Source organism: Pseudophryne corroboree, chromosome 6, assembly GCF_028390025.1.
Source record: "Pseudophryne corroboree isolate aPseCor3 chromosome 6, aPseCor3.hap2, whole genome shotgun sequence".
Lineage (NCBI taxonomy): Eukaryota > Metazoa > Chordata > Amphibia > Anura > Myobatrachidae > Pseudophryne > Pseudophryne corroboree.
This window is the reverse complement of record NC_086449.1, coordinates 836065563-836093527: the sequence shown is the minus strand read 5'-3', so window position 1 is coordinate 836093527 and position 27965 is coordinate 836065563. Positions and strand designations below refer to the sequence as shown.

General features: G+C 52.4%; 1 protein-coding gene across 1 annotated transcript in view; it reads left to right on the top strand.

Moving 5' to 3' along the window:
• The first annotated feature begins 1274 nt into the window (after nt 1–1274).
• PYROXD1 (pyridine nucleotide-disulphide oxidoreductase domain 1) overlaps nt 1275–27965 on the top strand; it is a 154676-nt gene continuing 127985 nt past the window's right edge. The window contains exons 1-2 of the mRNA XM_063930089.1: nt 1275–1338; nt 14521–14669. Of these exons, the coding sequence (XP_063786159.1) occupies nt 1275–1338; nt 14521–14669 (213 nt within the window). The remainder of the gene's footprint in view (nt 1339–14520; nt 14670–27965) is intronic.

Genomic DNA, 27965 nt, shown 5'->3' with positions numbered 1-27965 from the left:
CAAGTGCGCAAACGCCTGTGCGCCGAGCGGTACAAAAACATTTTGTGCATCTCTGAGCAGCCCAGGACTTACTCAGCCGCTGCGATCACTTCAGCCTGTCCGGGACCGGAATTGACGTCAGACACCCGCCCTGCAAACGCCCGGACACCCCTGCGTTTTTCCAGACACTCCCAGAAAACGGTCAGTTGACACCCACAAACGCCCTCTTCCTGTCAATCTCCTTGCGATCGGCTGTGCGAATGGATTCTTCATAAAACCCATCGCTGAGCGGTGATCCACTTTGTACCCGTGCGACGTGACTGCGCATTGCGGTGCATATGTAGTTCTGACCTGATCGCAGCGCTGCAAAAAACGCTAGCGAGCGATCAGGTCTGTATGACCCCCAGGTCCTGCGCATGGATCAATGCTGTCACGAGAGACCCGTATGTCATACAAATATTTCGTTTTGGATTGGTGGATAATCAGATTATTCTGCGTATCTTCCAATGTAATGTCTTTATTACAAGGGATTATGAATTGTGATATCATTCTGTGCCTGAGCGAAATAGCACTCTGATTGTAAAAGGCATTTCTCTGATGAATTGTGCTGTCACATCCTGACGAGGGGAGCGCTCGGAGAATGTATCTCTCCACGGTGACGCAAGCTGTTAGACAATTCATTATAAACACATCGCTGGTGGAACGCCGTCTTGTGAACAGTAATAGCAAGTGACCAGCCGGCCCCTCTGATGAGAAATGCCATTTAGTGCTGGGGGCCAGGTAGCAACTCCCATTAACATAGAACCAGGCGCTGCTCAAAATCACAACCCGCGAGTCAGACGTTACTGGGAACATAATTATTCTCAGCCGGAACTTCCTGAAATGGTAAATGTGTTTTCTGATTGATGGTCCTGAGGAAGCCGAGGCTTCTCCTGAGACATATAATAATATACGAGTGTCCGCCACAGAGAAATACACGTGTCGCCGCACAGACACGTACAGCGAGATCTCTGCTGGAGTATACCTGGCGTACGCCATGGAAATGACGCTGCCCGTTTGTATAATTCCTGCTTATAGCAAATCACAATGATGCTAATGTCAAATTCTGTTTCCGCTGATTTCCATCATCTCAGTCATATTCATAATGGGGGTAATTCTGAGTTGATCGCAGCAAGTTTGTTAGCAATTGGGCAAAACCATGTGCACTGCAGGTGGGGCAGATGTAACGTGCAGAGAGTTAGATTTGGCATGTGCAGCTGCATGCCGCTAAGGGGGGGGGGGGAGAAGGAGCGGCAATGGGAACAGTTCTACGTAAACCAAGGCATGCCGAGGCCAAGGTCAGCATTTTCCAGCAGAGGCGTAACGGCGGTCATCCTGAGTAAGCTTGGCCGATAACTGCGACCATGGCAACTGATGGTTGTGATGGCGATCCGATGTTGAGTCTTCAGAGGCTGTACTCAGATCTGCGATGATGGCAAAAGGCGTCTTTTTCTGAGAGATGCCTCCTGCGGCATTAGCATTTACACACATCGCTGCTACGTCCGCTTAATGCGCCCGCCTCGGGACCACCGCCATTATCACATACAGGTATGGGATCATATAAAACCATTACAGAGGGACTTCCTGTATGTGTGTCCCCCAATACTCCCGCCAGCAGTCAGGGGAGCCAATCAGCAGTCACAGAGTGTCGGAACAATACCATCGATGGTGGCTAAACACTGTAAACTCACCTTTCAATTGTAAATATTTCAAACATCAGAACAAAAGCTTGGATACATCCAATGTTTCACCATCGTATTCCCATCCCTTCCTATAACTTGAAGCCTTTGGCATTAATGTTTGCTAGTTAATTTTAATGTTTTGTCCCCAGGAGGGGCTGGGACTCAGAGAACTTAGGTGCTACATGTACTGTCACCCACTCCCGGGCTCTGCCCACCCTCTGTAACCCGCTCCCAGTCTCTGCCCACCCTCTGTCACCAGCTCCCGGGCTCTGCCCACCCTCTGTCACCCGCTCCCAGTCTCTGCCCACCCTCTGTCACCCGCTCCCAGTCTCTGCCCACCCTGTCACCCGCTCCCAGTCTCTGACCGCCCTTCTGTCACCCACTCCCAGTCTCTGCACACCCTCTGTCACCCACTCCCAGTCTCTGCCCGCCCTTCTGTCACCCACTCCCAGTCTCTGCCCGCCCTCTGTCACCCACTCCCAGTCTCTGCCCGCCCTCTGTCACCCACTCCCAGTCTCTGCCCGCCCTTCTGTCACCCACTCCCAGTCTCTGCCCGCCCTCTGTCACCCACTCCCAGTCTCTGCCCACCCTTCTGTCACCCACTCCCAGTCTCTGCACACCCTCTGTCACCCACTCCCAGTCTCTGCCCGCCCTCTGTCACCCACTCCCATTCTCTGCCCGCCCTCTATCACCCACTCCCAGTCTCTGCCCGCCCTTCTGTCACCCACTCCCAGTCTCTGCCCACCTTTCTGTCACCCACTCCCAGTCTCTGCCTGCCCTTCTGTCACCCACTCCCGGTCTCTGCCCGCCCTCTGTCTCCCACTCCCAGTCTCTGCCCTCCCTCTGAAACCCACTCCCGGGCTCTGCCCGCCTTCTGTCACCCACTCCCAGTCTCTGCCCGCCCTTCTGTCACCCACTCCCAGTCTCTGCCCGCCCTCTGTCACCCACTCCCAGTCTCTGCACACCCTCTGTCACCCGCTCCCAGTCTCTGCCCGCCCTCTGTCACCCACTCCCAGTCTCTGCCCGCCCTTCTGTCACCCACTCCCAGTCTCTGCCCACCCTTCTGTCACCCACTCCCAGTGTCTGCCCGCCCTCCTGCACCCACTTCCAGTGTCTGCCCGCCCTCTGTCACCCACTCCCGGGCTCTGCCTGCCCTTCTGTCACTCACTCTCAGTCTCTGACGCCTTTCTGTCACCCACTCCCGGGCTCTGCCCGCCTTCTGTCACCCACTTCCGGGTTCTGCCCACCTTCTGTCACCCGCTCCCAGTCTCTGCACACCCTCTGTCACCCACTCCCAGTCTCTGCCCGCCCTCTGTCACCCACTCCCAGTCTCTGCCCACCCTTCTGTCACCCACTCCCAGTGTCTGCCCGCCCTCTGACACCCACTTCCAGTGTCTGCCCGCCCTCTGCCTGCCCTTCTGTCACTCACTCTCAGTCTCTGCCGCCTTTCTGTCACCCACTCCCGGGCTCTGCCCGCCTTCTGTCACCCACTTCCGGGCTCTGCCCACCTTCTGTCACCCACTCCCAGTCTCTGCACACCCTCTGTCACCCACTCCCAGTCTCTGACCGCCCTCTGTCACCCACTCCCAGTCTCTGCCCGCCCTCTGTCACCCACTCTCAGTCTCTGCCCGCCCTTCTGTCACCCACTCCCAGTCTCTGCCCACCTTTCTGTCACCCACTCCCAGTCTCTGCCTGCCCTTCTGTCACCCACTCCCGGTCTCTGCCCGCCCTCTGTCTCCCACTCCCAGTCTCTGCCCTCCCTCTGAAACCCACTCCTGGGCTCTGCCCGCCTTCTGTCACCCACTCCCAGTCTCTGCCCGCCCTTCTGTCACCCACTCCCGGTCTCTGCCCGCCCTTCTGTCACCCACTCCCAGTCTCTGCCCGCCCTTCTGTCACCCACTCCCAGTCTCTGCCCGACCTTCTGTCACCCACTCCCGGTATCTGCACACCCTCTGTCAACCACTCCTGGTCTCTGCACGCCCTCTGTCACCCACTCCCAGTGTCTGCCCGCCCTTCTGTCACCCACTCCCAGTGTCTGCCCGCCCTTCTGTCACCCACTCCCAGTCTCTGCCCGCCCTCTGTCACCCACTCCCGGGCTCTGCCCGCCCTTCTGTCACTCACTCTCAGTCTCTGCCGCCTTTCTGTCACCCACTCCCGGGCTCTGCCCGTCTTCTGTCACCCACTTCCGGGCTCTGCCCGCCTTCTGTCACCCACTCCCAGTCTCTGCTGCCCTTCTGTCAGCAACTCCCGGTCTCTGCCCGCCCTCTGAAACCCACTCCCGGGCTCTGCCCGCCTTCTGTCATCCACTCCCAGTCTCTGCCCACCCTTCTGTCACCCACTCCCAGTCTATACACACCCTCTGTCACCCACTCCCAGTGTCTGCCTGCCCTCTGTCACCCACTCCCAGTCTGTCCTTCCTTCTGTCACCCACTCCCAGTCTGTCCTTCCTTCTGTCACCCACTCCCAGTCTTTGCCCGCCCTCTGTCACCCACTCCCAGTCTCTGCCCGCCCATCTGTCATCCACTTTCAGTCTTTGCACACCCTCTGTCACCCACTCCCGGTCTCTGCCCGCCCTCTGTCACCCACTCCCGGGCTCTGGCCACCCTTCTGTCACCCACTCCCGGGCTCTGCCCACCCTTCTGTCACCCACTCCCAGTCTCTGCCCACCCTCTGTCACTCACTCCCAGTCTCTGCCCGCCCCCTGTCACCCACTCCCGGGCTCTGCCCGCCCTTCTGTCACTCACTCTCAGTCTCTGCCGCCTTTCTGTCATCCACTCCCGGGCTCTGCCCGCCTTTTGTCACCCACTTCCGGGCTCTGCCCACCTTCTGTCACCCGCTCCCAGTCTCTGCTCACCCTCTGTCACCCACTCCCAGTCTCTGCCCGCCCTCTGTCACCCACTCCCAGTCTCTGCCCGCCCTTCTGTCACCCACTCCCAGTCTCTGGCCACCCTTCTGTCACCCACTCCCAGTGTCTGCCCGCCCTCTGACACCCACTTCCAGTGTCTGCCCGCCCTCTGTCACCCACTCCCAGGCTCTGCCTGCCCTTCTGTCACTCACTCTCAGTCTCTGCCGCCTTTCTGTCACCCACTCCCGGGCTCTGCCCGCCTTCTGTCACCCACTTCCGGGCTCTGCCCACCTTCTGTCACCCGCTCCCAGTCTCTGCACACCCTCTGTCACCCACTCCCTGTCACGATCCGGGTATCTGGACGCCATTTCTTACCCATCAGATGCCTCCTAAGGCTGGCTCAGCGCTCCAGGACCGGATTCCATCTGTTATCCTGATGTGTACATTCCTGTATCCTCTCCTGTCACTCTGGGACGCTGTCACAGTAAACGCCATATTACACCTGGCATGGCGTCTCCCGCGGCCTCCGCCGCCGTCCCTGAACTTCTGCATGCAGAGTGTCTGAGTGGCGATTACGTCAGCCGCGGCCTCCGCTGTGTCCGCATGGTTGGATGTGCATCTGTCAGCCTGGTGCCTCCTGTCTCCGGTGGCCGGCGCCGCCATTACTGTTTTCATTACCACATGGATTACAAACCAAACTTCCCTCCAAGTGTCTGCATGGGCGCAGCCATCTTGGATTCTGTCAGCTGATCATTTCCACCAATCTGTTCTCAGTATTGATAATCTGCATAATTGCCTAGCCAATCCCTTCCTTGCTGCAGGTATAAATACACTGTGCCTGAGCAAGGAAGGCGTCAGTGCTTTGGTTGTCAAACCTAGTTCCTGTTTGTCTCTCTCCTGTGATTGTCTTCCAGGTTCCAGCTCCTGTCTCAAGACTTCCACCATAGAGACCCGCACCAGCATTCCACCTGCGGTGTAGCCTGACTCTCCAATCCATTGTGGATTCATCTGTTTCCAGCTACAACATTACCTGCTTCCAGCGGAGTACAGCTTCCCTTAAAGGGCCGGTGTCCTTTCTACACTTTACCACTCTCCACCGGTATTATTATTTCTCCGCTCTCAAGTTCTACATTTCAGTTCATATTTCATCGCTCCCAAGTTCATTTATTATTTAACTGGTTCCAGCCAGTATCCACTCCGTGCTAACAACAGTCTGGTTCCAGCCAGTATCCACAGCAGCTGTTTTATCTTCAGCAACCCAGCTTTTCCTGGAACACCAGCTGGCACAATCCTGGGTTATCTCCATTGCTACAGTCGGGCCTGGTAAGGACTTTCCATCTAGAAGATCATAAGAACTATCTCACACTACCAGTGCCCTGTGGCTCCTGCCATCCTGTAGTACCCAGGAACTGTATTTATTCTTTGCTGACTTTTACGTTTTCTTTTACTGCTGCTGTGTTGCGGAGTTGTCATAATAAACATCATTGACTTTTATCCAAGTTGTCGTGGTCACGCCTTCGGGCAGTTATTATTCATGTTACTTACATGTCCAGGGGTCTGATACAACCTCCCAGGTTCCGGTACATCTCAGCCCCTACAACTGAGGCTGCCTCCCGTCAGCTCAGGCCCTCAGTTGTGACAGTAAGCACTGACCTAATGAATCCAGCCGGAGACCAGGATCAAGCGGCCAGGCCGATGCAAGAACTGGCAGCCCGACTAGAACATCAGGAGGCTGCACAGGGCCACATCATCCGCTGTCTCCAGGATCTCTCTACTCGGCTGGATGGGATTCAGACAACTCTCCGTGGATCAGGCGCGTCTGGTGCGTCAACCACAGTGACTCCAGCTATAACCCCACCCACCTTACCCATTTCTGCTCCACATCTTCATCTTCCAACGCCAGCAAAATTTGACGGATCTCCAAGATTCTGCAGGGGATTTCTCAACCAGTGTGAGATTCAGTTTGAGCTACAACCTGGCAATTTTCCCAGTGACCGTACAAAAATTGCCTACATTATTTCTCTTCTCAGTGGCTCAGCCCTTGATTGGGCATCACCGTTATGGGAGAGGTCCGACACCCTGCTATCTTCCTACACTGCCTTCGTGTCAACATTCAGGCGCATCTTCGATGAGCCAGGCCGGGTAACCTCAGCTTCATCCGAGATTCTCCGTTTACGCCAGGGGTCACGTACTGTAGGACAATATCTGATACAGTTCCAGATCCTGGCATCCGAACTGGCATGGAACGACGAGGCCCTGTATGCTGCATTCTGGCATGGCTTATCTGAGCGTATTAAAGATGAGTTAGCTACCAGAGACTTACCTTCTAAGTTAGATGAGCTAATCTCACTCTGCACGAAAGTTGATTTACGTTTCAGAGAGAGAGCAACTGAGCGTGGAAGATCATCTGCTCCAAAATCTTCTGCTCCTCCTCCTCGTCAACTGTCACCATCTAAAGATGAGCCCATGCAACTTGGCCGTTCCCGTTTAACTCCTGCTGAGCGCCGAAGACGTCTCTCCGAGTTTCTCTGTCTCTATTGTGCAGCTCCGTCTCACACCATTAATGCCTGTCCCAAACGTCCGGGAAACTCCAAATCCTAGCTCGCCAAGGAGAGGGCCGGCTAGGAGTAATGATCTCCTCTCCATCTCCTCAAGATTGTAATCTCCCAGTCTCGCTTCAAGTTGCTCAACGTTATCGGAACGTCATTGCCCTCCTTGATTCCGGAGCAGCTGGGAACTTTATTACCGAAGCCTATGTTAAACGGTGGTCCCTACCCACCGAGAGACTTCCTTCGTCCATTTCTTTAACTGCCGTGGATGGCAGCAAAATTTTTGATGCAGTTATTTCTTTAAGGACTCTACCAGTTCGTCTGAGAGTGGGAGTTCTTCATTCCGAACTTATTTCTTTTTTAGTGATTCCAAGAGCCACACATCCTGTGGTCCTGGGCCTTCCATGGCTCCGTCTTCACAATCCTACAATTAATTGGACGACTACGCAAATCCTGGCATGGGGTTCCTCCTGTGCTGAGACATGTTTGTTTAAAGTATTGCCTGTCTGTTCTTCCTCCCCCAGGTCGTCTGATGTTCCACCTCCTCCATATCAAGATTTCACGGATGTGTTCAGTAAAGCTTCTGCTGATATCCTTCCTCCTCATAGAGAATGGGACTGTCCGATTGATCTCGTTCCAGGGAAGGTTCCACCTCGAGGCCGAACTTATCCGTTGTCTCTGCCTGAGACGCATTCTATGGAGGAATATATTAAAGAGAACCTAGCAAAGGGGTTCATTCGACCTTCTTCTTCTCCAGCCGGCGCAGGCTTCTTTTTTGTAAAAAAGAAAGATGGTGGTCTGCGGCCGTGCATCGACTACAGAGGTTTGAACGACATTACCATCAAGAACCGTTATCCTTTACCCCTGATTACTGAGCTCTTTGACAGAGTTAGCGGAGCTACCATCTTTACAAAGCTGGACTTGCGAGGTGCATACAATCTCATCCGGATCCGTGAGGGTGACGAGTGGAAGACCGCCTTTAACACCCGTGACGGACATTATGAGTACCTCGTCATGCCCTTCGGATTGAGCAATGCTCCAGCTGTCTTCCAGCATTTTGTCAATGAGATCTTCAGAGACATTCTATACCGTCATGTCGTGGTCTATCTAGACGATATCCTCATTTTTGCCAACGATTTAGAGGAACATCGTTTTTGGGTTAAAGAGGTTCTGTCCCGTCTCCGTGTCAATCATCTCTATTGCAAATTAGAAAAATGCGTCTTTGAAGTCAAGTCCATTCCGTTTCTAGGGTACATTGTGTCCGGTTCCAGACTAGAGATGGATCCTGAGAAACTACAAGCAATCCAAAATTGGCCGGTACCCTTAACCCTCAAAGGGGTCCAGAGGTTCTTAGGGTTCGCCAACTATTACCGAAAGTTTATACGAGACTTTTCCACCATTGTGGCGCCTATTACTGCTTTCACTAAGAAGGGTGCTAACCCGTCCAAGTGGTCTGAAGAAGCCATGCAAGCATTTCATCTTTTAAAACAAAGGTTCATCTCTGCGCCTGTTCTGAAACAGCCTGACATCGACTCTCCTTTCATCTTAGAGGTGGATGCCTCCTCCGTTGGAGTAGGAGCGGTGTTATCTCAGAGGGCTAAAGATGGCCATTTACACCCTTGCAGTTTCTTCTCCCGGAAGTTCTCCCCAGCTGAGCGCAACTATGCCATTGGCGACCAGGAGTTGCTAGCCATCAAGCTCGCTCTAGAAGAGTGGAGGTATCTGTTGGAGGGAGCTTCTCATTCAATCACCATACTTACAGACCACAAGAACCTTTTATACCTGAAGGGCGCACAATGTCTCAACCCTCGTCAGGCCAGATGGGCACTTTTCTTTTCCAGGTTCGACTTTAAACTCCAGTTCTGTCCGGGCTCTCAGAATCGCAAGGCCGATGCCCTTTCCCGCTCATGGGAGCAAGAAAATGAGTCAGAGTCTTCAGACAAGCATCCTATTATAAATCCGTTGGCATTCTCCACGGTAGGGATGGACTCTACGCCCCCATCAGGGAAAAGTTTTGTGAAGCCGATGCTAAGGAAGAAGCTCATGCATTGGGCCCATGCTTCCCGTTTTGCCGGACATACAGGTATCCAAAAAACCCTGGAGTTTATCTCTAGGTCCTATTGGTGGCCAACTCTGAAAAAGGACGTCTTGGAGTTTATTGCATCTTGCCCAAAGTGTGCCCAACATAAAGTATCCCGCCAGTCGCCTGCGGGGCAACTGGTTCCACTATCCGTTCCCCGTCGACCATGGACCCACTTGTCGATGGATTTCATTACAGACTTACCCATGTGCAACAAGTTCAATACCATCTGGGTGGTAGTTGACCGGTTCACCAAGATGGCACACTTCATTCCTCTCACCGGTCTTCCGTCAGCTTCCAAGTTGGCTCAAGTATTCATACAAGAGATCTTCCGACTCCACGGTCTTCCTGAAGAAATTATCTCAGATCGAGGAGTTCAATTCACAGCCAAATTCTGGCGAAGTTTATGTCAAGTCCTCCAAGTCAAGCTAAAGTTTTCCACGGCTTACCATCCTCAGACCAATGGTCAAACCGAGAGGGTGAATCAGGACTTGGAGGCCTTCCTCCGCATCTATGTGTCCTCCTCTCAAGATGACTGGGTTCAATTACTTCCCTGGGCCGAGTTCTGTCATAACAACCAGTATCATTCTTCATCTGCTTCAACACCATTCTTCACTAACTTTGGATTCCACCCTAAAGTCCCTGAGTTCCAACCGCTTCCAGCAACTTCTGTTCCCGCAGTGGATATCACCTTGCATCAGTTTGCCAATATCTGGAAGAGCGTACGATCAGCTCTGCTCAAGGCATCGTTCAGGTACAAGAAGTTTGCGGATAAGAAGCGTCGAGCAGTTCCTGCTCTCAAGGTGGGTGATCGGGTATGGTTATCCACGAAGAATTTGAGGTTAAGAGTTCCCAGTATGAAGTTTGCACCTCGCTATATCGGTCCTTTCAAGATTGAACAAGTCATCAATCCTGTTGCTTACAGACTCCAGTTGCCTCCCTTCTTAAAAATACCCAGGACATTCCATGTTTCCCTGTTGAAACCGCTGATCTTGAATCGGTTTCATTCCTCACTTCCTCCAACTCCGAAAGTCCAAACTCAACGAGGCGTTGAGTATGAAGTGGCCAAGATCCTGGACTCACGTCACCGTTACGGTCAACTACAATATCTTATTGACTGGAAAGGTTATGGTCCTGAGGAACGTTCATGGACCAATGCTTCTGATGTCCATGCTCCTGCCTTGGTCCGGAGATTCCATTCCAAGTTTCCTCAAAAGCCAAAGAAGTGTCCTGGGGCCACTCCTAAAGGGGGGGGTGCTGTCACGATCCGGGTATCTGGACGCCATTTCTTACCCATCAGATGCCTCCTAAGGCTGGCTCAGCGCTCCAGGACCGGATTCCATCTGTTATCCTGATGTGTACATTCCTGTATCCTCTCCTGTCACTCTGGGACGCTGTCACAGTAAACGCCATATTACACCTGGCATGGCGTCTCCCGCGGCCTCCGCCGCCGTCCCTGAACTTCTGCATGCAGAGTGTCTGAGTGGCGATTACGTCAGCCGCGGCCTCCGCTGTGTCCGCATGGTTGGATGTGCATCTGTCAGCCTGGCGCCTCCTGTCTCCGGTGGCCGGCGCCGCCATTACTGTTTTCATTACCACATGGATTACAAACCAAACTTCCCTCCAAGTGTCTGCATGGGCGCAGCCATCTTGGATTCTGTCAGCTGATCATTTCCACCAATCTGTTCTCAGTATTGATAATCTGCATAATTGCCTAGCCAATCCCTTCCTTGCTGCAGGTATAAATACACTGTGCCTGAGCAAGGAAGGCGTCAGTGCTTTGGTTGTCAAACCTAGTTCCTGTTTGTCTCTCTCCGGTGATTGTCTTCCAGGTTCCAGCTCCTGTCTCAAGACTTCCACCATAGAGACCCGCACCAGCATTCCACCTGCGGTGTAGCCTGACTCTCCAATCCATTGTGGATTCATCTGTTTCCAGCTACAACATTACCTGCTTCCAGCTCAGCTTCCAGCAGAGTACAGCTTCCCTTAAAGGGCCGGTGTCCTTTCTACACTTTACCACTCTCCACCGGTATTATTATTTCTCCGCTCTCAAGTTCTACATTTCAGTTCATATTTCATCGCTCCCAAGTTCATTTATTATTTAACTGGTTCCAGCCAGTATCCACTCCGTGCTAACAACAGTCTGGTTCCAGCCAGTATCCACAGCAGCTGTTTTATCTTCAGCAACCCAGCTTTTCCTGGAACACCAGCTGGCACAATCCTGGGTTATCTCCATTGCTACAGTCGGGCCTGGTAAGGACTTTCCATCTAGAAGATCATAAGAACTATCTCACACTACCAGTGCCCTGTGGCTCCTGCCATCCTGTAGTACCCAGGAACTGTATTTATTCTTTGCTGACTTTTACGTTTTCTTTTACTGCTGCTGTGTTGCGGAGTTGTCATAATAAACATCATTGACTTTTATCCAAGTTGTCGTGGTCACGCCTTCGGGCAGTTATTCATGTTACTTACATGTCCAGGGGTCTGATACAACCTCCCAGGTTCCGGTACATCTCAGCCCCTACAACTGAGGCTGCCTCCCGTCAGCTCAGGCCCTCAGTTGTGACACTCCCAGTCTCTGCCCGCCCTCTGTCACCCACTCCCAGTCTCTGCCCGCCCTTGTCACCCACTCCCAGTCTCTGCCCAAACTTCTGTCACCCACTCCCAGTCTCTGCCCACAATTCTGTCACCCACTCCCAGTCTCTGCAAACCCTCTGTCACCCACTCCCAGTCTCTGCCCGCCCTCTGTCACCCACTCCCAGTCTCTGCCCGCCCTCTATCACCCACTCCCAGTCTCTGCCCACCCTTCTGTCACCCACTCCCAGTCTCTGCCCGCCCTTCTGTCACCCACTCCCGGTCTCTGCCCGCCCTCTGTCACCCACTCCCAGTCTCTGCCCTTTCTCTGAAACCCACTCCCGGGCTCTGCCCGCCTTCTGTCACCCACTCCCAGTCTCTGCCTGCCCTTCTGTCACCCACTCCCATTCTCTGCCCGCCCTCTCTCACCCACTCCCAGTCTCTGCCCGCCCTTCTGTCACCCACTCCCAGTCTCTGCCCGATCTTCTGTCACCCACTCCCGGTATCTGCACACCCTCTGTCAACCACTCCCGGTCTCTGCACGCCCTCTGTCACCCACTCCCAGTGTCTGCTCGCCCTTCTGTCACCCACTCCCAGTGTCTGCCGCCCTTCTGTCACCCACTCCCAGTCTCTGCCCGCCCTTCTGTCACTCACTCTCAGTCTCTGCCGCCTTTCTGTCACCCACTCCCGGGCTCTGCCCGTCTTTTGTCACCCACTTCCGGGCTCTGCCCGCCTTCTGTCACCCACTCCCAGTCTCTGCCCCCCCTTCTGTCACCCACTCCCGGGTTCTGCCCGCCCTCTGTCACCCACTCCCGGGCTCTGCCCGCCCTCTGTCACCCACTCCCAGTCTCTGCCCGCCCTCTGTCACCCACTCCCGGGCTCTGCCCACCCTTCTGTCACCCACTCCCAGTCTCAGCCCGCCCTCTCACTCACTCCCAGTCTCTGCACACCCTCTGTCACCTACTCCCGGTCTCTGCCCGCCCTCTGTCACCCACTCCCGGGCTCTGCCCACCCTTCTGTCACCCACTCCCGGGCTCTGCCCACCCTTCTGTCACCCACTCTTAGTTTCTGTCACCCACTCCCAGTCTCTGCCCACCCTCTGTCACTCACTCCCAGTCTCTGCCACCTTTCTGTCATCCACTCCCAGTCTCTGCCCGCTCTGTCACCCACTCCCAGTCTTTGCCCGCCCTCTGTCACCCACTCCCAGTCTCTGCCCGTCCTTCTGTCACCCACACCCATTCTCTGCCCGCCCTCTCTCACCCACTCCCAGTCTCTGCCCGCCCTTCTGTCACCCACTCCCAGTCTCTGCCCGAACTTCTGTCACCCACTCCCGGTATCTGCACACCCTCTGTCAACCACTCCCGGTCTCTGCACGCCCTCTGTCACCCACTCCCAGTGTCTGCCCGCCCTTCTGTCACCCACTCCCAGTGTCTGCCCGCCCTTCTGTCACCCACTCTGAGTCTCTGCCCGCCCTCTGTCACCCACTCCCGGGCTCTGCCCGCCCTTCTGTCACTCACTCTCAGTCTCTGCCGCCTTTCTGTCACCCACACCCGGGCTCTGCCCGTCTTCTGTCACCCACTTCCGGGCTCTGCCCGCCTTCTGTCAGCAACTCCCGGTCTCTGCCCGCCCTCTGTCACCCACTCCTGGTCTCTGCCCGCCCTCTGAAACCCACTCCCGGGCTCTGCCCGCCTTCTGTCACCCACTCCCTGTCTCTGCCCACCCTTCTGTCACCCACTCCCAGTCTATACACACCCTCTGTCACCCACTCCCAGTGTCTACCCGCCCTCTGTCACCCACTCCCAGTCTTTGCCCGCCCTCTGTCACCCACTCCCAGTCTGTTGTTCCTTCTGTCACCCACTCCCGGTCTCTGCCCGCCCTCTGTCACCCACTCCCGGGCTCTGCCCACCCTTCTGTCACCCACTCCCGGGCTCTGCCCACCCTTCTGTCACCCACTCCCAGTTTCTGTCACCCACTCCGTCTCTGCCCACCCTCTGTCACTCACTCCCAGTCTCTGCCCACCTTTCTGTCATCCACTCCCAGTCTCTGCCCGCTCTGTCACCCACTCCCAGTCTTTGCCCGCCCCGTCACCCACTCCCAGTCTCTGCCCGTCCTCTGTCACCCACTCCCAGTCTCTGCATGCCCTTCTGTCACCAACTCCCAGTCTCTGCCCGCCCTCTGTCACCCACTCCCAGTCTCTGCCCACCCTTCTGTCACCCACTCCCAGTCTCTGCCCGCCCTCTGTCACCCACTCCCTGCCTGCTCTTCTGTCACCCACTCCTGGGTATTACAGCCCGCCTCAGGTAGTCAGTGGCGCTGAGAGAGGGGGGGGGGGGGGTGGGGGGAGAGGGTACAAATTACCTGGGCCCTGGTCTGATAGAGGGGCCCAGTGGAGACCCAGGACCACGCCTCCTTTGATTAGGCCATGCCCCCTGAAAAGTATCTGGGCCCAGACAGGCTCTCTACTGCCCTAGCTGGGAGGAATGCCATGCTCCTGTGAGTGGGTGCTTCCTATGTGCTAGACACGCCCCCAAAGATGAGAGGCCATCCCCTTAGCATTGTGTGGTCACACCCCCACCAGGGGGTGCAGGGGGGCCAGGATTTCTCTTGGCAGCCCTGCAGGTAGTACACACCCAGCTGCCGTCGCCATCTGCCCGGAAACCACGCGTGTCAGTGCCGGGAATAGGACAGGTTATAATACTCTATTCCTTCCCTCTAGTGTCCGGCCGCGGCGACATTACCATGGGACACCGGAGCTGAGCCATCATGTGTGAGCCAATGCGGTCTCGTCTCCGCTGACGTCACGTGACACCAGGAACCGGCAAAATGGCGGCGGCGGAGGACGAGGCTGCGGCTGTGAGGGGCAGAATGAGATTTGTGGTGGTGGGGGAGGAGGAATAGCCGGAGTCACGTGTGCTGAGCAAGTGAGAAACACCCACCTATATACTATATACTCCTGATACTCACTGACCGTACACTTACTACTGCTGCCGGGGTGTCAGGGCACTACAGCATTAATACGGCAGGGTGCATAGAGCAACACATGGGGGTACATTTACTAAGGTGGGAGATTTTTAGAACTGGTGATGTTGCCCATGGCAACCAATCAGATTCTACTTACCATGTATCTAGCTTCTTCTAGCAGATTATAGATATAATCTGATTGGTTGCTATGGGCAACTTCACCAGTTCTAAAAATCTCCCACCTTAGTAAATTTACCTCCCGGTATCTGTGGATATGTGGCAGTGTGCATAGAGGAACACATGATCTCAGTGGATATGTGGCAGAGGGTATACAGCAACACATGATCTCAGTAGATATATGGCAGAGAGTATACAGCAACACATGATCTCAGTGGATATATGGCAGAGAGTATACAGCAACACATGATCTCAGTGGATATATGGCAGAGGGTATACAGCAACACATGATCTCAGTGGATATATGGCAGAGGGTATACAGCAACACATGATCTCAGTGGATATATGGCAGAGGGTATACAGCAACACATGATCTCAGTGGATATATGGCAGAGGGTATACAGCAACACATGATCTCAGTGGTTATATGGCAGAGGATATACAGCAACACATTATCTCAGTGGATATATGTCAGTGTGCATAGAGGAACACATGATCTCAGTGGTTATATGGCAGAGGGTATACAGCAACACATTATCTCAGTGGATATATGTCAGTGTGCATAGAGGAACACATGATCTCAGTGGTTATATGGCAGAGGGTATACAGCAACACATGTTCTCTGGATATAAGGCAGTGTGCATAGAGGAAAACATGCTCTCAGTGGATATATGGCAGAGGGTATACAGCAACACATGATCTCAGTGGATATATGGCAGTGTTCATAGAGGAACACATGATCTCAGTGGATATATGGCAGTGTGCATAAAGGAACACATGATCTCAGTGGATATATGGCAGTGTGCATACAGCATCACATGATCTCAGTGGATATGTGGCAGAGGGTATACAGCAACACATGATCTCAGTGGATATATGGCAGTGTATATAGAGGAACACATGATCTCAGTGGATATATGGCAGTGTATATAGAGGAACACATGATCTCAGTGGATATATGGCAGTGTATATAGAGGAACACATGATCTCAGTGGATATATGGCAGTGTGCATAGAGGAACACATGATCTCAGTGGATATATAGCAGTGTGCATAGAGCAGGCCTGTCCAAACTGCGGCCCTCCAGCTGTTGAGAAACTACACATCCCAGCATGCCCTGACACAGCTTTTGCATTCTCTGACCCCAAAACTGTGTCAAGGCATGCTGGTATATGTAGTTTCACAACAGCTGGAGGGCCGCAGTTTGGACATGCCTGGCATAGAGGAACACATGATCTCAGTGGATATATGGCAGAGAGTATACAGCAACACATAATCTCTGGATATATGGCAGTGTGCATAGAGGAACACATGAACTCAGTGGATATATGGCAGTGTGCATAGAGGAACACATGATCTCAGTGGATATATGGCAGAGGGTATACAGCAACACATGATCTCAGTGGATATATGCTTTTAGTATCATTGCTGAAGGTCTGAGTATGGGTAATTGTTATGTTTTCTGCAATTTCTCTGCTAAATGTAATTCGTTATAAGTCTGGTACTGTGTAGAGGAGAAGCGCTGAGGGGGAAATTTAATTGTGAGCGAAGGGGTGAGTAGCTGATGCCACAGTGTTTAAATGCCGGCAATGGAAGCGCGATTCGCACCTCTTTCGCTCAAAAGTGCTTGCTACCCAGTATGGTAGCGAAACCTTTTGAGCGAGATTCCATTCACCCACAACTGAATTCCCCCCTGAGTCTCCTCTCTGGTGAGTTCCACACTAATCATGTAATAACAGACCCATATTCTATATCTACCAGAAGCACTGCCGGTATTCCCAGCATATGACACCTGTCCTCCCTTCCCTTCCTGGCAGGTAGCGCTCTTATGAATCAATGCCTATGGTCACCTGTCCTCCCTTCCCTTCCTGGCAGGTAGCGCTCTATCAGTCAGTGCCTATGGTCACCTGTCCTCCCTTCCCTTCCTGGCAGGTAGCGCTCTATCAATCAGTGCCTATGGACACCTGTCCTCCCTTCCCTTCCTGGCAGGTAGCGCTCTATCAATCATTGCCTATAGACACCTGTCCTCCCTTCCCTTCCTGGCAGGTAGCGCTCTATCAATCAAAGCCTATGGACACCTGTCTTCCCTTCCCTTCCTGGCAGGTAGCGCTCTATCAATCAGTGCCTATGGACACCTGTCCTCCCTTCCCTTCCTGGCAGGTAGCGCTCTATCAATCAGTGCCTATAGACACCTGTCTTCCCTTCCTGGCAGGTAGCGCTCTATCAATCAGTGCCTATGGACACCTGTCCTCCCTTCCCTTCCTGGCAGGTAGCGCTCTATCAATCAATGCCTATGGACACCTGTCCTCCCTTCCCTTCCTGGCAGGTAGCATTCTATCAATCAGTGCCTATAGACACCTGTCCTCCCTTCCCTTCCTGGCAGATAGCGCTCTTATCAATCAATGCCTATGGACACCTGTCCTCCCTTCCCTTCCTGGCAGGTAGCGCTCTATCAATCAGTGCCTATGGTCACCTGTCCTCCCTTCCCTTCCTGGCAGGTAGCGCTCTTATCAATCAATGCCTATGGTCACCTGTCCTCCCTTCCCTTCCTGGCAGGTAGCGCTCTATCAATCAGTGCCTATGGACACCTGTCCTCCCTTCCCTTCCTGGCAGGTAGCGCTCTTATCAATCAATGCCTATGGGCACCTGTCCTCCCTTTCCTTCCTGGCAGGTAGCGCTCCATCAATCAGTGCCTATGGACACCTGTCCTCCCTTCCCTTCCCTGCAGGTAGCGCTCTATCAATCAGTGCCTATGGACACCTGTCCTCCCTTCCCTTCCTGGCAGGTAGCGCTCTTATCAATCAATGCCTATGGGCACCTGTCCTCCCTTTCCTTCCTGGCAGGTAGCGCTCCATCAATCAGTGCCTATGGACACCTGTCCTCCCTTCCCTTCCCTGCAGGTAGCGCTCTATCAATCAGTGCCTATGGACACCTGTCCTCCCTTCCCTTCCTGGCAGGTAGCGCTCCATCAATCAGTGCCTATGGGCACCTGTCCTCCCTTCCTGGCAGGTAGCGCTCTTATCAATCAGTGCCTATGGGCACCTGTCCTCTCTTCCCTTCCTGGCAGGTAGCGCTCTTATGAATCAATGCCTATGGTCACCTGTCCTCCCTTCCCTTCCTGGCAGGTAGCGCTCCATCAATCATTGCCTATGGACACCTGTCCTTCCTTCCCTTCCTGGCAGGTAGCGCTCTATCAATCATTGCCTATGGACACCTGTCCTCCCTTCCCTTCCTGGCAGGTAGCACTCTATCAATCAGTGCCTATAGACACCTGTCCTCCCTTCCCTTCCTGGCAGGTGGCAGGTAGTGCTCTTATCAATCAGTGCCTATGGACACCTGTCCTCCCTTCCCTTCCTGGCAGGTAGCGCTTTTATGAATCAATGCTTATGGTCACCTGTCCTCCCTTCCCTTCCTGGCAGGTAGCGCTCCATCATCAGCGCCTACGGTCACCTATCCTCCCTTCCCTTCCTGGCAGGTAGCACTCTTATCAATCAATGCCTATGGACACCTGTCCTCCCTTCCCTTCCTGGTGTCACGATCTAGGTAATTCCTTATCAGTATTTCTCTAACGTCCTAAGTGGATGCTGGGGACTCCGTAAGGACCATGGGGAATAGCGGCTCCGCAGGAGACTGGGCACATCTAAAGAAAGCTTTAGGACTAACTGGTGTGCACTGGCTCCTCCCCCTATGACCCTCCTCCAAGCCTCAGATAGATTTCTGTGCCCGACGAGAAGGGTGCACACTAGGGGCTCTCCTGAGCTTCTTAGTGAAAGGTTTAGTTTAGGTTTATTATTTTCAGTGAGACCTGCTGGCAACAGGCTCACTGCATCGAGGGACTAAGGGGAGAAGAAGCGAACTCACCTGCGTGCAGAGTGGATTGGGCTTCTTGGCTACTGGACATTAGCTCCAGAGGGACGATCACAGGTTCAGCCTGGATGGGTCCCGGAGCCGCGCCGCCGGCCCCCTTACAGAGCCAGAAGAGCGAAGAGGTCCGGAAAAATCGGCGGCAGAAGACGTTCCTGTCTTCAATAAGGTAGCGCACAGCACTGCAGCTGTGCGCCATTGCTCTCAGCACACTTCATACTCCGGTCACTGAGGGTGCAGGGCGCTGGGGGGGGCGCCCTGAGACGCAATAAAACACGATAAAAATACCTTACATGGCAAAAAAATGCATCACATATAGCTCCTGGGCTATATGGATGCATTTAACCCCTGCCAGAATATACAGAAAAACGGGTGATAAGGCCGCCGAAAAGGGGGCGGAGCCTATCTCCTCAGCACACTGGCGCCATTTTCCCTCACAGCTCAGTTGGAGGGAAGCTCCCTGGGTCTTCCCTGCACTACAGAAAGGGTTAAAAAAAAGAAAGGGGGGCACTAATTAGGCGCAGTATTAAAACATACAGCAGCTATAAGGGGAAAAACACTTATATAAGGTTATCCCTGTATATATATATATAGCGCTCTGGTGTGTGCTGGCATACTCTCCCTCTGTCTCCCCAAAGGGCTAGTGGGGTCCTGTCCTCTATCAGAGCATTCCCTGTGTGTGTGCTGTGTGTCGGTACGTTTGTGTCGACATGTATGAGGAGAAAAATGATGTGGAGACGGAGCAGAGTGTCTGTAACAGTGATGTCACCACCTAGGGGGTCGACACCTGAGTGGATGTACTGTTGAAAATTACGTGACAGTGTCAGCTCTGTATAAAAAAAACAGTGGTTGACATGAGACAGCCGGCTACTCAGCTTGTGCCTGTCCAGACGTCTCATAGGCCGTCAGGGGCTCTAAAGCGCCCGTTACCTCAGATGGCAGATACAGACGCCGATACGGATACTGACTCCTGTGTCGACGGTGAAGAGACAACCGTGATTTCCAGTAGGGCCACACGTTACATGATTGAGACAATGGAAAATGTTTTATACATTTCTGATAATACGAGTACCACCAAAAGCTATACCTTCTCATGAGATGGCCGCCCTTAAGGATCCTGCTGATAGAAAGCAGGAGGGTATCCAAAAATGTATTCACACACATACTGGTGTTATACTGCGACCAGCAATCGCCTCAGCCTGGAGGTGCAGTGCTGGGTTGGCATGGTCGGATTCCCTGACTGGAAATATTGATATCCTAGATAAGGATAGTATATTATTGCCTATAGAGCATTTAAAAGATGCATTTCTATATATGCATGATGCACAGCGGAATATTTGCCGACTGGCATCAAGTATAAGTGCGTTGTCCAATTCTACCAGTAAAATGGTCAGGTGATGCGGATTCCAAACGGCATTTGGAAGTATTGCCTTTAAAAGGGGACATTTGGGGTCGGTCTTTTAGACCTGGTGGCCACGGCAACAACTGGGAAATCCACGTTTGTACCCCAGGTCGCCTCTCAAAATAAGACGCCGTATTATCAGGCGCAGTCCTTTGTTGGCAAGCGGACAAAAGGTTCCTCTTTTCTGCTCGTGACAGAGGGAGAGGAAAAAGGCTGAAGAGATTACCCAGTTCCCAGGAACAGAAATCCTTTCCCGCCTCTGCAAAAGCCCTCAGTATGACGCTAGGGCCTTACAAACTCAGGCACGGTGGGGGCCCGTTCTCAATTAATTTCAGTGTGCAGTGGGCTCACTCGCAAGTAGACCCCTGGATCCTTCAGGTAATATCTCAAGGGTACATATTGAAATTCGAGACGTCTCCCCCTCGCCGTTTCCAAAAGTCGGCTTTACCGACGTCTCCCTCTGACAGGGAGGCAGTTTTGGAAGCCATTCACCCAGCAGGTGATAATCAAGGTACCCCTTCTGCAACAGGAAACGGGGTATTATTCCACACTATTGTGGTACCGAAGCCAGACGGCCCGGTGAAACCGATTCTAAATCTAAAATCTAAAATCTTTGAACACTTACATACAGAGGTTCAAATTCAAGATTGAGTCACTCAGAGCAGTGATTGCGAACCTGGAAGAAGGGGACTACATGATGTCTTGGGACATCAAGGATGCTTACCTTCACGTCAAAGTTTACCCTTCTCACCAAGGTTACCTCAGGTTATGGTACAGAACTGTCACTATCAGTTCAGACGCTGCCGTAGGGATGGTCCACGGCACCCCGGGTCTTTACCAAGGTAATGGCCGAAATGATATCCCTTCGAAGGAAGGGAATTTTAGTTATCCCTTACTTGAACGATTCCCTGATAAGGGTAAGATCCAGGGAACAGTTGGAAGTCGGTGTAGCACTATCTCAGGTAGTGTTGCGGCAGCACGATTGGATTCTCAATATTCCAAAATCGCAGCTGGTTCCGACGACTTGTCTTCTGTTTCCTAGGGATGTTCCTGGACACAGTCCAGAAAAAAAAAAAAAAAGGTGTTTCTCCCGGAAGAGAAAACCAGGGAGTTATCCGAGCTAGTCAGGAACCTCCTAAAACCGAACCAAGTCTCAGTGCATCAATGCACAAGGGTTCTGGGTAAAAATGGTGGCTTCCTACGAAGCAATCCCATTCGTTAGATTCCACGCAAGAACTTTCCAGTGGAACTTACTGGACAAATGGTCCGGGTCGCATTTTCAGATGCATCAGCGGATAACCCTGTCACCAAGGACAAGGGTGTCCCTCCTGTGGTGGTTGCAGAGTGCTCATCTTCTAGAGGGCCGCAGATTCGGCATTCAGGACTGGGTCCTGGTGACCACGGATGCCAGCCTGCGAGGCTGGGGAGCAGTCACACAGGGAAGGAATATCCAGGGCTTAGGGTCAAGCCTGGATACATCACTTCACATAAATATCCTGAAGCTAAGGGCCATTTACAATGCTCTAAGCTTAGCAAGACCTCTGCTTCAAGGTCAGCCGGTGTTGATCCAGCGGACAACATCATGGCAGTCACCCACGTAAACAGACAGGGTGGCACAAGAAGCAGGAGGGCAATGGCAGAAGCTGCAGGGATTCTTCGCTGGGCGGAAAATCATGTGATAGCACTGTCAACAGTATTCATTCCGGGAGTGGACAACTGGGAAGCAGACTTCCTCAGCACGACCTCCACCCGGGAGAGTGGGGACTTCACCCAGAAGTCGTCCACATGATTAAAAAACTCGACAGGTATTGCGCCAGGTCAAGAGACCCTCAGGCAATAGTTGTAGACGCTCTGGTAACACCGTGGGTGTACCAGTCAGTGTATGTGTTCCCTCCTCTGCCTCTCATACCCAAGGTACTGAGATTGATAAGATGGAGAGGAGAAAGCACTATATTCGTGGCTCCGGATTGGCCAAGAAGGACTTGGTAACCGGAACTTCAAGAGATGCTCACGGAGGATCCGTGGCCTCTACCTCTAAGAAGGGACCTGCTCCAGCAAGGACCCTGTCTGTTCCAAGACTTACCGCGGCTGCGTTTGACGGCATGGCGGTTGAACGCCGGATCCTGAAGGAAAAAAGGCTTTCCGGAGGAAGTCATCCCTATCCTGATCAAAGCCAGGAAGGATGTAACCGCAAAAACATTATCACCGCAATTGGCGAAAATATGTTGCGTGGTGCGAGGCCAGTAAGGCCCGACGGAGGAAATTCAACTGGGTCGATTCCTACATTTCCTGCAAACAGGAGTGTCTATGGGCCTGAAATTGGGGTCCATTAAGGTTCAAATTTGCGGCCCTGTCAACTTTCTTTCAAAAAGAACTAGCTTCAGTCCCTGAAGTTCAGACGTTTGTAAAAGGGGTACTGCATATACAGCCTCCTTTTGTGCCTCCAGTGGCACTTTGGGATCTCAATGTAGTTTTGGGTTCCAAAAGTCACATTGGTTTGAACCACTTAAATCTGTGGAGTTAAAATATCTCACATGGAAAGTGGTCATGCTGTTGGCCCTGGCCTGGGCCAGGCGCGTGTCAGAATTGGCGGCTTTATCCTGAAAAAGCCCTTATCTGATTTTCCATTCAGACAGGGCGGAATTGAGGACTCGTCCTCAGTTTCTCCCCAAGGTGGTTTCAGCGTTTCACCTGAACCAACCTATTTGTGGTGCCTGCGGCTACTAGGGACTTGGAGGCCTCCAAGTTGCTAGACGTTGTCAGGGCCCTGAAAATATATGTTTCCAGGACGGCTGGAGTCAGAAAATCTGGCTCGCTGTTTATCCTGTGTGCACCCAACAAGCTGGGTGCTCCTGCTTCTAAGCAGACTATTGCTCGTTGGATTTGTAGTACAATTCAGCTTGCACATTCTGTGGCAGGCCTGCCACAACCAAAATTCTGTAAATGCCCACTCCACAAGGGAGGTGGGCTCATCTTGGGCGGCTGCCCGAGGGGTCTCGGCTTTACAACTTTGCAGAGCAGCTACTTGGTCAGGAGCAAATACGTTTGTAAAATTCTACAAAATTAATATCCCGGCTGAGGAGGACCTGGAGTTCTCTCATTTGGTGCTGCAGAGTCATCCGCACTCTCCCGCCCGTTTGGGAGCTTTGGTATAATCCCCATGGTCCTTACGGAGTCCCCAGCATCCACTTAGGACGTTAGAGAAAATAAGAATTTACTTACCGATAATTCTATTTCTCATAGTCCGTAGTGGATGCTGGGCGCCCATCCCAAGTGCGGATTGTCTGCAATACTTGTACATAGTTATTGTTACAAAAATCGGGTTATTATTGTTGTGAGCCATCTTTCAGAGGCTCCTCTGTTATCATACTGTTAACTGGGTTCAGATCACAGGTTATACGGTGTGATTGGTGTGGCTGGTATGAGTCTTACCCGGGATTCAAAATCCTTCCTTATTGTGTACGCTCGTCCGGGCACAGTATCCTAACTGAGGCTTGGAGGAGGGTCATAGGGGGAGGAGCCAGTGCACACCAGTTAGTCCTAAAGCTTTCTTTAGATGTGCCCAGTCTCCTGCGGAGCCGCTATTCCCCATGGTCCTTACGGAGTCCCCAGCATCCACTACGGACTATGAGAAATAGAATTATCGGTAAGTAAATTCTTATTTTCTCTGCCGTCCTAGTGGATGCTGGGAACTCCGTAAGGACCATGGGGAATAGCGGCTCCGCAGGAGACTGGGCACAAAAGTAAAGCTTTAGGACTACCTGGTGTGCACTGGCTCCTCCCCCTATGACCCTCCTCCAAGCCTCAGTTAGATTTTTGTGCCCGGCCGAGAAGGGTGCATTCTAGGAGGCTCTCCTGAGTTTCTTAGAAAAAGTTTAGTTTTAGGTTTCTTATTTTACAGTGAGACCTGCTGGCAACAGGCTCACTGCTTCGAGGGACTAAGGGGAGAAGAAGCGAACCTGCCTGCTTGCAGCCAGCTTTGGCTTCTTGGCTACTGGACACCATTAGCTCCAGAGGGACCGAACACAGGCCCAGCCTCGGAGTCCGGTCCCAGAGCCGCGCCGCCGGCCCCCTTACAGAGCCAGAAGCAAGAAGAGGTCCGGAAAATCGGCGGCAGAAGACATCAGTCTTCACCAAGGTAGCGCACAGCACTGCAGCTGTGCGCCATTGCTCCTCAGGCACACTTCACACTGCAGTCACTGAGGGTGCAGGGCGCTGGGGGGGGGGGGGGCGCCCTGAGCAGCAATAAAAACACCTTGGCTGGCGAAAATACATCACATATAACCCCCAGGGCTATATGGATGTATTTTAACCCCTGCCAGAATCCATAAAAATGCGGGAGAAAAGTCCGCGAAAAAGGGGCAGAGCCTATCTCCTCAGCACACTGGCGCCATTTTTCCTCACAGCTCCGTTGGAGGGAAGCTCCCTGGCTCTCCCCTGCAGTTACTACACTACAGAAAGGGTTAAAAAAGAGAGGGGGGCACTAATTAGGCGCAGTATTAATAAAACAGCAGCTATAAGGGGAAAAACACTTCTATAAGGTTATCCCTGTATATATATAGCGCTCTGGTGTGTGCTGGCATACTCTCCCTCTGTCTCCCCAAAGGGCTAGTGGGGTCCTGTCCTCTATCAGAGCATTCCCTGTGTGTGTGCTGTGTGTCGGTACGATTGTGTCGACATGTATGAGGAGGAAAATGGTGTGGAGGCGGAGCAATTGCCTGTAATGGAGTTGTCACCCCCTAGGGAGTCGACACCTGAGTGGCTGAGCTTATGGAAGGAATTACGTGACAAAAATGATGACATGAGACAGCCGGCTACTCAGCTTGTGCCTGTCCAGGCGTCTCAAAAGCCATCAGGGGCTCTAAAACGCCCGTTACCTCAGATGGCAGATACAGACGCCGACACGGATACTGACTCCAGTGTCGACGATGAAGAGACGAATGTGACTTCCAGTAGGGCCACACGTTACATGTTTGAGGCTATGAAAAAATGTTTTACATATTTCTGATAATACAAGTACCACTAAAAAGGGTATTATGTTTGGTGAGAAAAAACTGCCTGTAGTTTTTCCTGCATCTGAGGAATTAAATGAAGTGTGTGATGAGGCGTGGGTTTCCCCCGATAAAAAACTGATAATTCCTAAAAGGTTATTAGCATCATACCCCTTCCCGCCAGAGGATAGGGCACGTTGGGAAACACCCCATAGGGTGGATAAAGCGCTCACACGTTTGTCTAAACAGGTGGCACTACCGTCTCCTGATACGGCCGCCCTTAAGGAACCTGCTGACAGAAAGCAGGAGAATATCCTAAAATGTATATACACTCACACGGGTGTTATACTGCGACCAGCAGTCGCCTCAGCCTGGATGTGCAGTGCTGGGGTGGCGGGGTCGGATTCCCTGACTGAAAATATTGAATAGGGACAGTATATTACTGACTATAGAGCATTTAAAAGATGCATTTCTATATATGCGTGATGCACAGAGGGATATTTGCCGACTGGCATCAAGAGTAAGTGCGTTGTCCATTTCTGCCAGAAGAGGGTTATGGACGAGGCAGTGGTCAGGTGATGCTGACTCCAAAAGGCATATGGAAGTATTGCCTTATAAAGGGGAGGAGTTATTTGGGGTAGGTATATCGGACCTGGTGGCCACGGCAACTGCTGGGAAATCCACATTTCTCTAACGTCCTAAGTGGATGCTGGGGACTCCGTCAGGACCATGGGGAATAGCGGCTCCGCAGGAGACAGGGCACAAAAATAAAGCTTTAGGATTAGGTGGTGTGTACTGGCTCCTCCCCCTATGACCCTCCTCCAAGCCTCAGTTAGGTTTTTGTGCCCGTCCGAGCAGGGTGCAATCTAGGTGGCTCTCTTAAAGAGCTGCTTAGAAAAAGTTTTTTAGGTTTTTTATTTTCAGTGAGTCCTGCTGGCAACAGGCTCACTGCATCGAGGATGGATTGGATTCTTAGGCGACTGGACACCATTAGCTCCAGAGGGAGTCGGAACACAGGTCTCACCCTGGGGTTCGTCCCGGAGCCGCACCGCCGACCCCCCTTACAGATGCTGAAGATTGAAGGTCCGGAAACAGGCGGCAGAAGGCTCTTCAGTCTTCATGAAGGTAGCGCACAGCACTGCAGCTGTGCGCCATTGTTGTCACACACTTCACACCAAGCGGTCACGGAGGGTGCAGGGCGCTGCTGGGGGCGCCCTGGGCAGCAATATTTTAATACCTTAAGGCAAAAGAATACATCACATATAGCCATTAAGGCTATATGTATGTATTTAACCCATGCCAGTTATCTAAATCTACGGGAGGAAAGCCCGCCGAAATAGGGGGCGGAGCTTATTCTCCTCAGCACACAGCACCATTTTCCTGCTCAGCTCCGCTGTGAGGAAGGCTCCCAGGACTCTCCCCTGCACTGCACTACAGAAACAGGGTAAAAAAGAGAGGGGGGGGCATTTTTTGGCGATATATTGGATATATTTAAGCTGCTATAAGGAACAACACTTATATAAGGTTGTTCCCATATATATTATAGCGCTTGGGTGTGTGCTGGCAAACTCTCCCTCTGTCTCCCCAAAGGGCTAGTGGGGTCCTGTATTCGATAAGAGCATTCCCTGTGTGTCTGCTGTGTGTCGGTACGTGTGTGTCGACATGTATGAGGACGATGTTGGCGTGGAGGCAGAGCAATTGCCGATAATGGTGATGTCACCCCCCAGGGAGTCGACACCGGAATGGATGGCTTTGTTTATGGAATTACGTGATAATGTCAGCACATTACAAAAATCAGTTGACGACATGAGACGGCCGGCAAACCAGTTAGTACCTGCCCAGGCGTCTCAGACACCGTCAGGGGCTGTAAAGCGCCCTTTACCTCAGTCGGTTGACACAGACCCAGACACAGACACTGAATCTAGTGTCGACGGTGATGAAACAAACGTATTTTCAAGTAGGGCCACACGTTATATGATCACGGCAATGAAGGAGGCTTTGCATATCTCTGATGCTGCAAGTACCACAAAAAGGGGTATTATGTGGGGGGTGAAAAAACTACCTGTAGTTTTTCCTGAATCAGAGGAATTAAATGATGTATGTGATGAAGCGTGGGTTAACCCAGATAGAAAAATGCTAATTTCAAAAAAGTTATTAGCATTATACCCTTTCCCGCCAGAGGTTAGGGCGCGCTGGGAAACACCCCCTAGGGTGGATAAGGCGCTCACACGCTTATCAAAACAAGTGGCGTTACAGTCTCCTGATACGGCCGCCCTCAAGGATCCAGCGGATAGGAGACTGGAAACTACCCTAAAAAGTATATACACACATACTGGTGTTATACTGCGACCGGCCATCGCCTCAGCCTGGATGTGCAGTGCTGGGGTCGTCTGGTTGGATTCCCTGACTGAAAATATTGATACCCTGGATAGGGACAGTATTTTATTGACTATAGAGCAATTAAAGGATGCTTTCCTGTATATGCGAGATGCGCAGAGAGATATTTGCACTCTGGCATCGAGAGTAAATGCGATGTCCATATCTGCCAGAAGGAGTTTATGGACGCGACAGTGGTCAGGTGATGCGGATTCCAAACGACATATGGAAGTATTGCCGTATAAAGGGGAGGAATTATTTGGCGTCGGTCTATCGGATCTGGTGGCCACGGCAACTGCCGGAAAATCCACTTTTTTACCTCAGACCCCCTCCCAACAGAAAAAGACACCGTCTTTTCAGCCGCAGTCCTTTCGTTCCTATAAGAACAAGCGGACAAAAGGACAGTCATATCTGCCTCGGGGCAGAGGAAGGGGTAAGAGAGGGCAG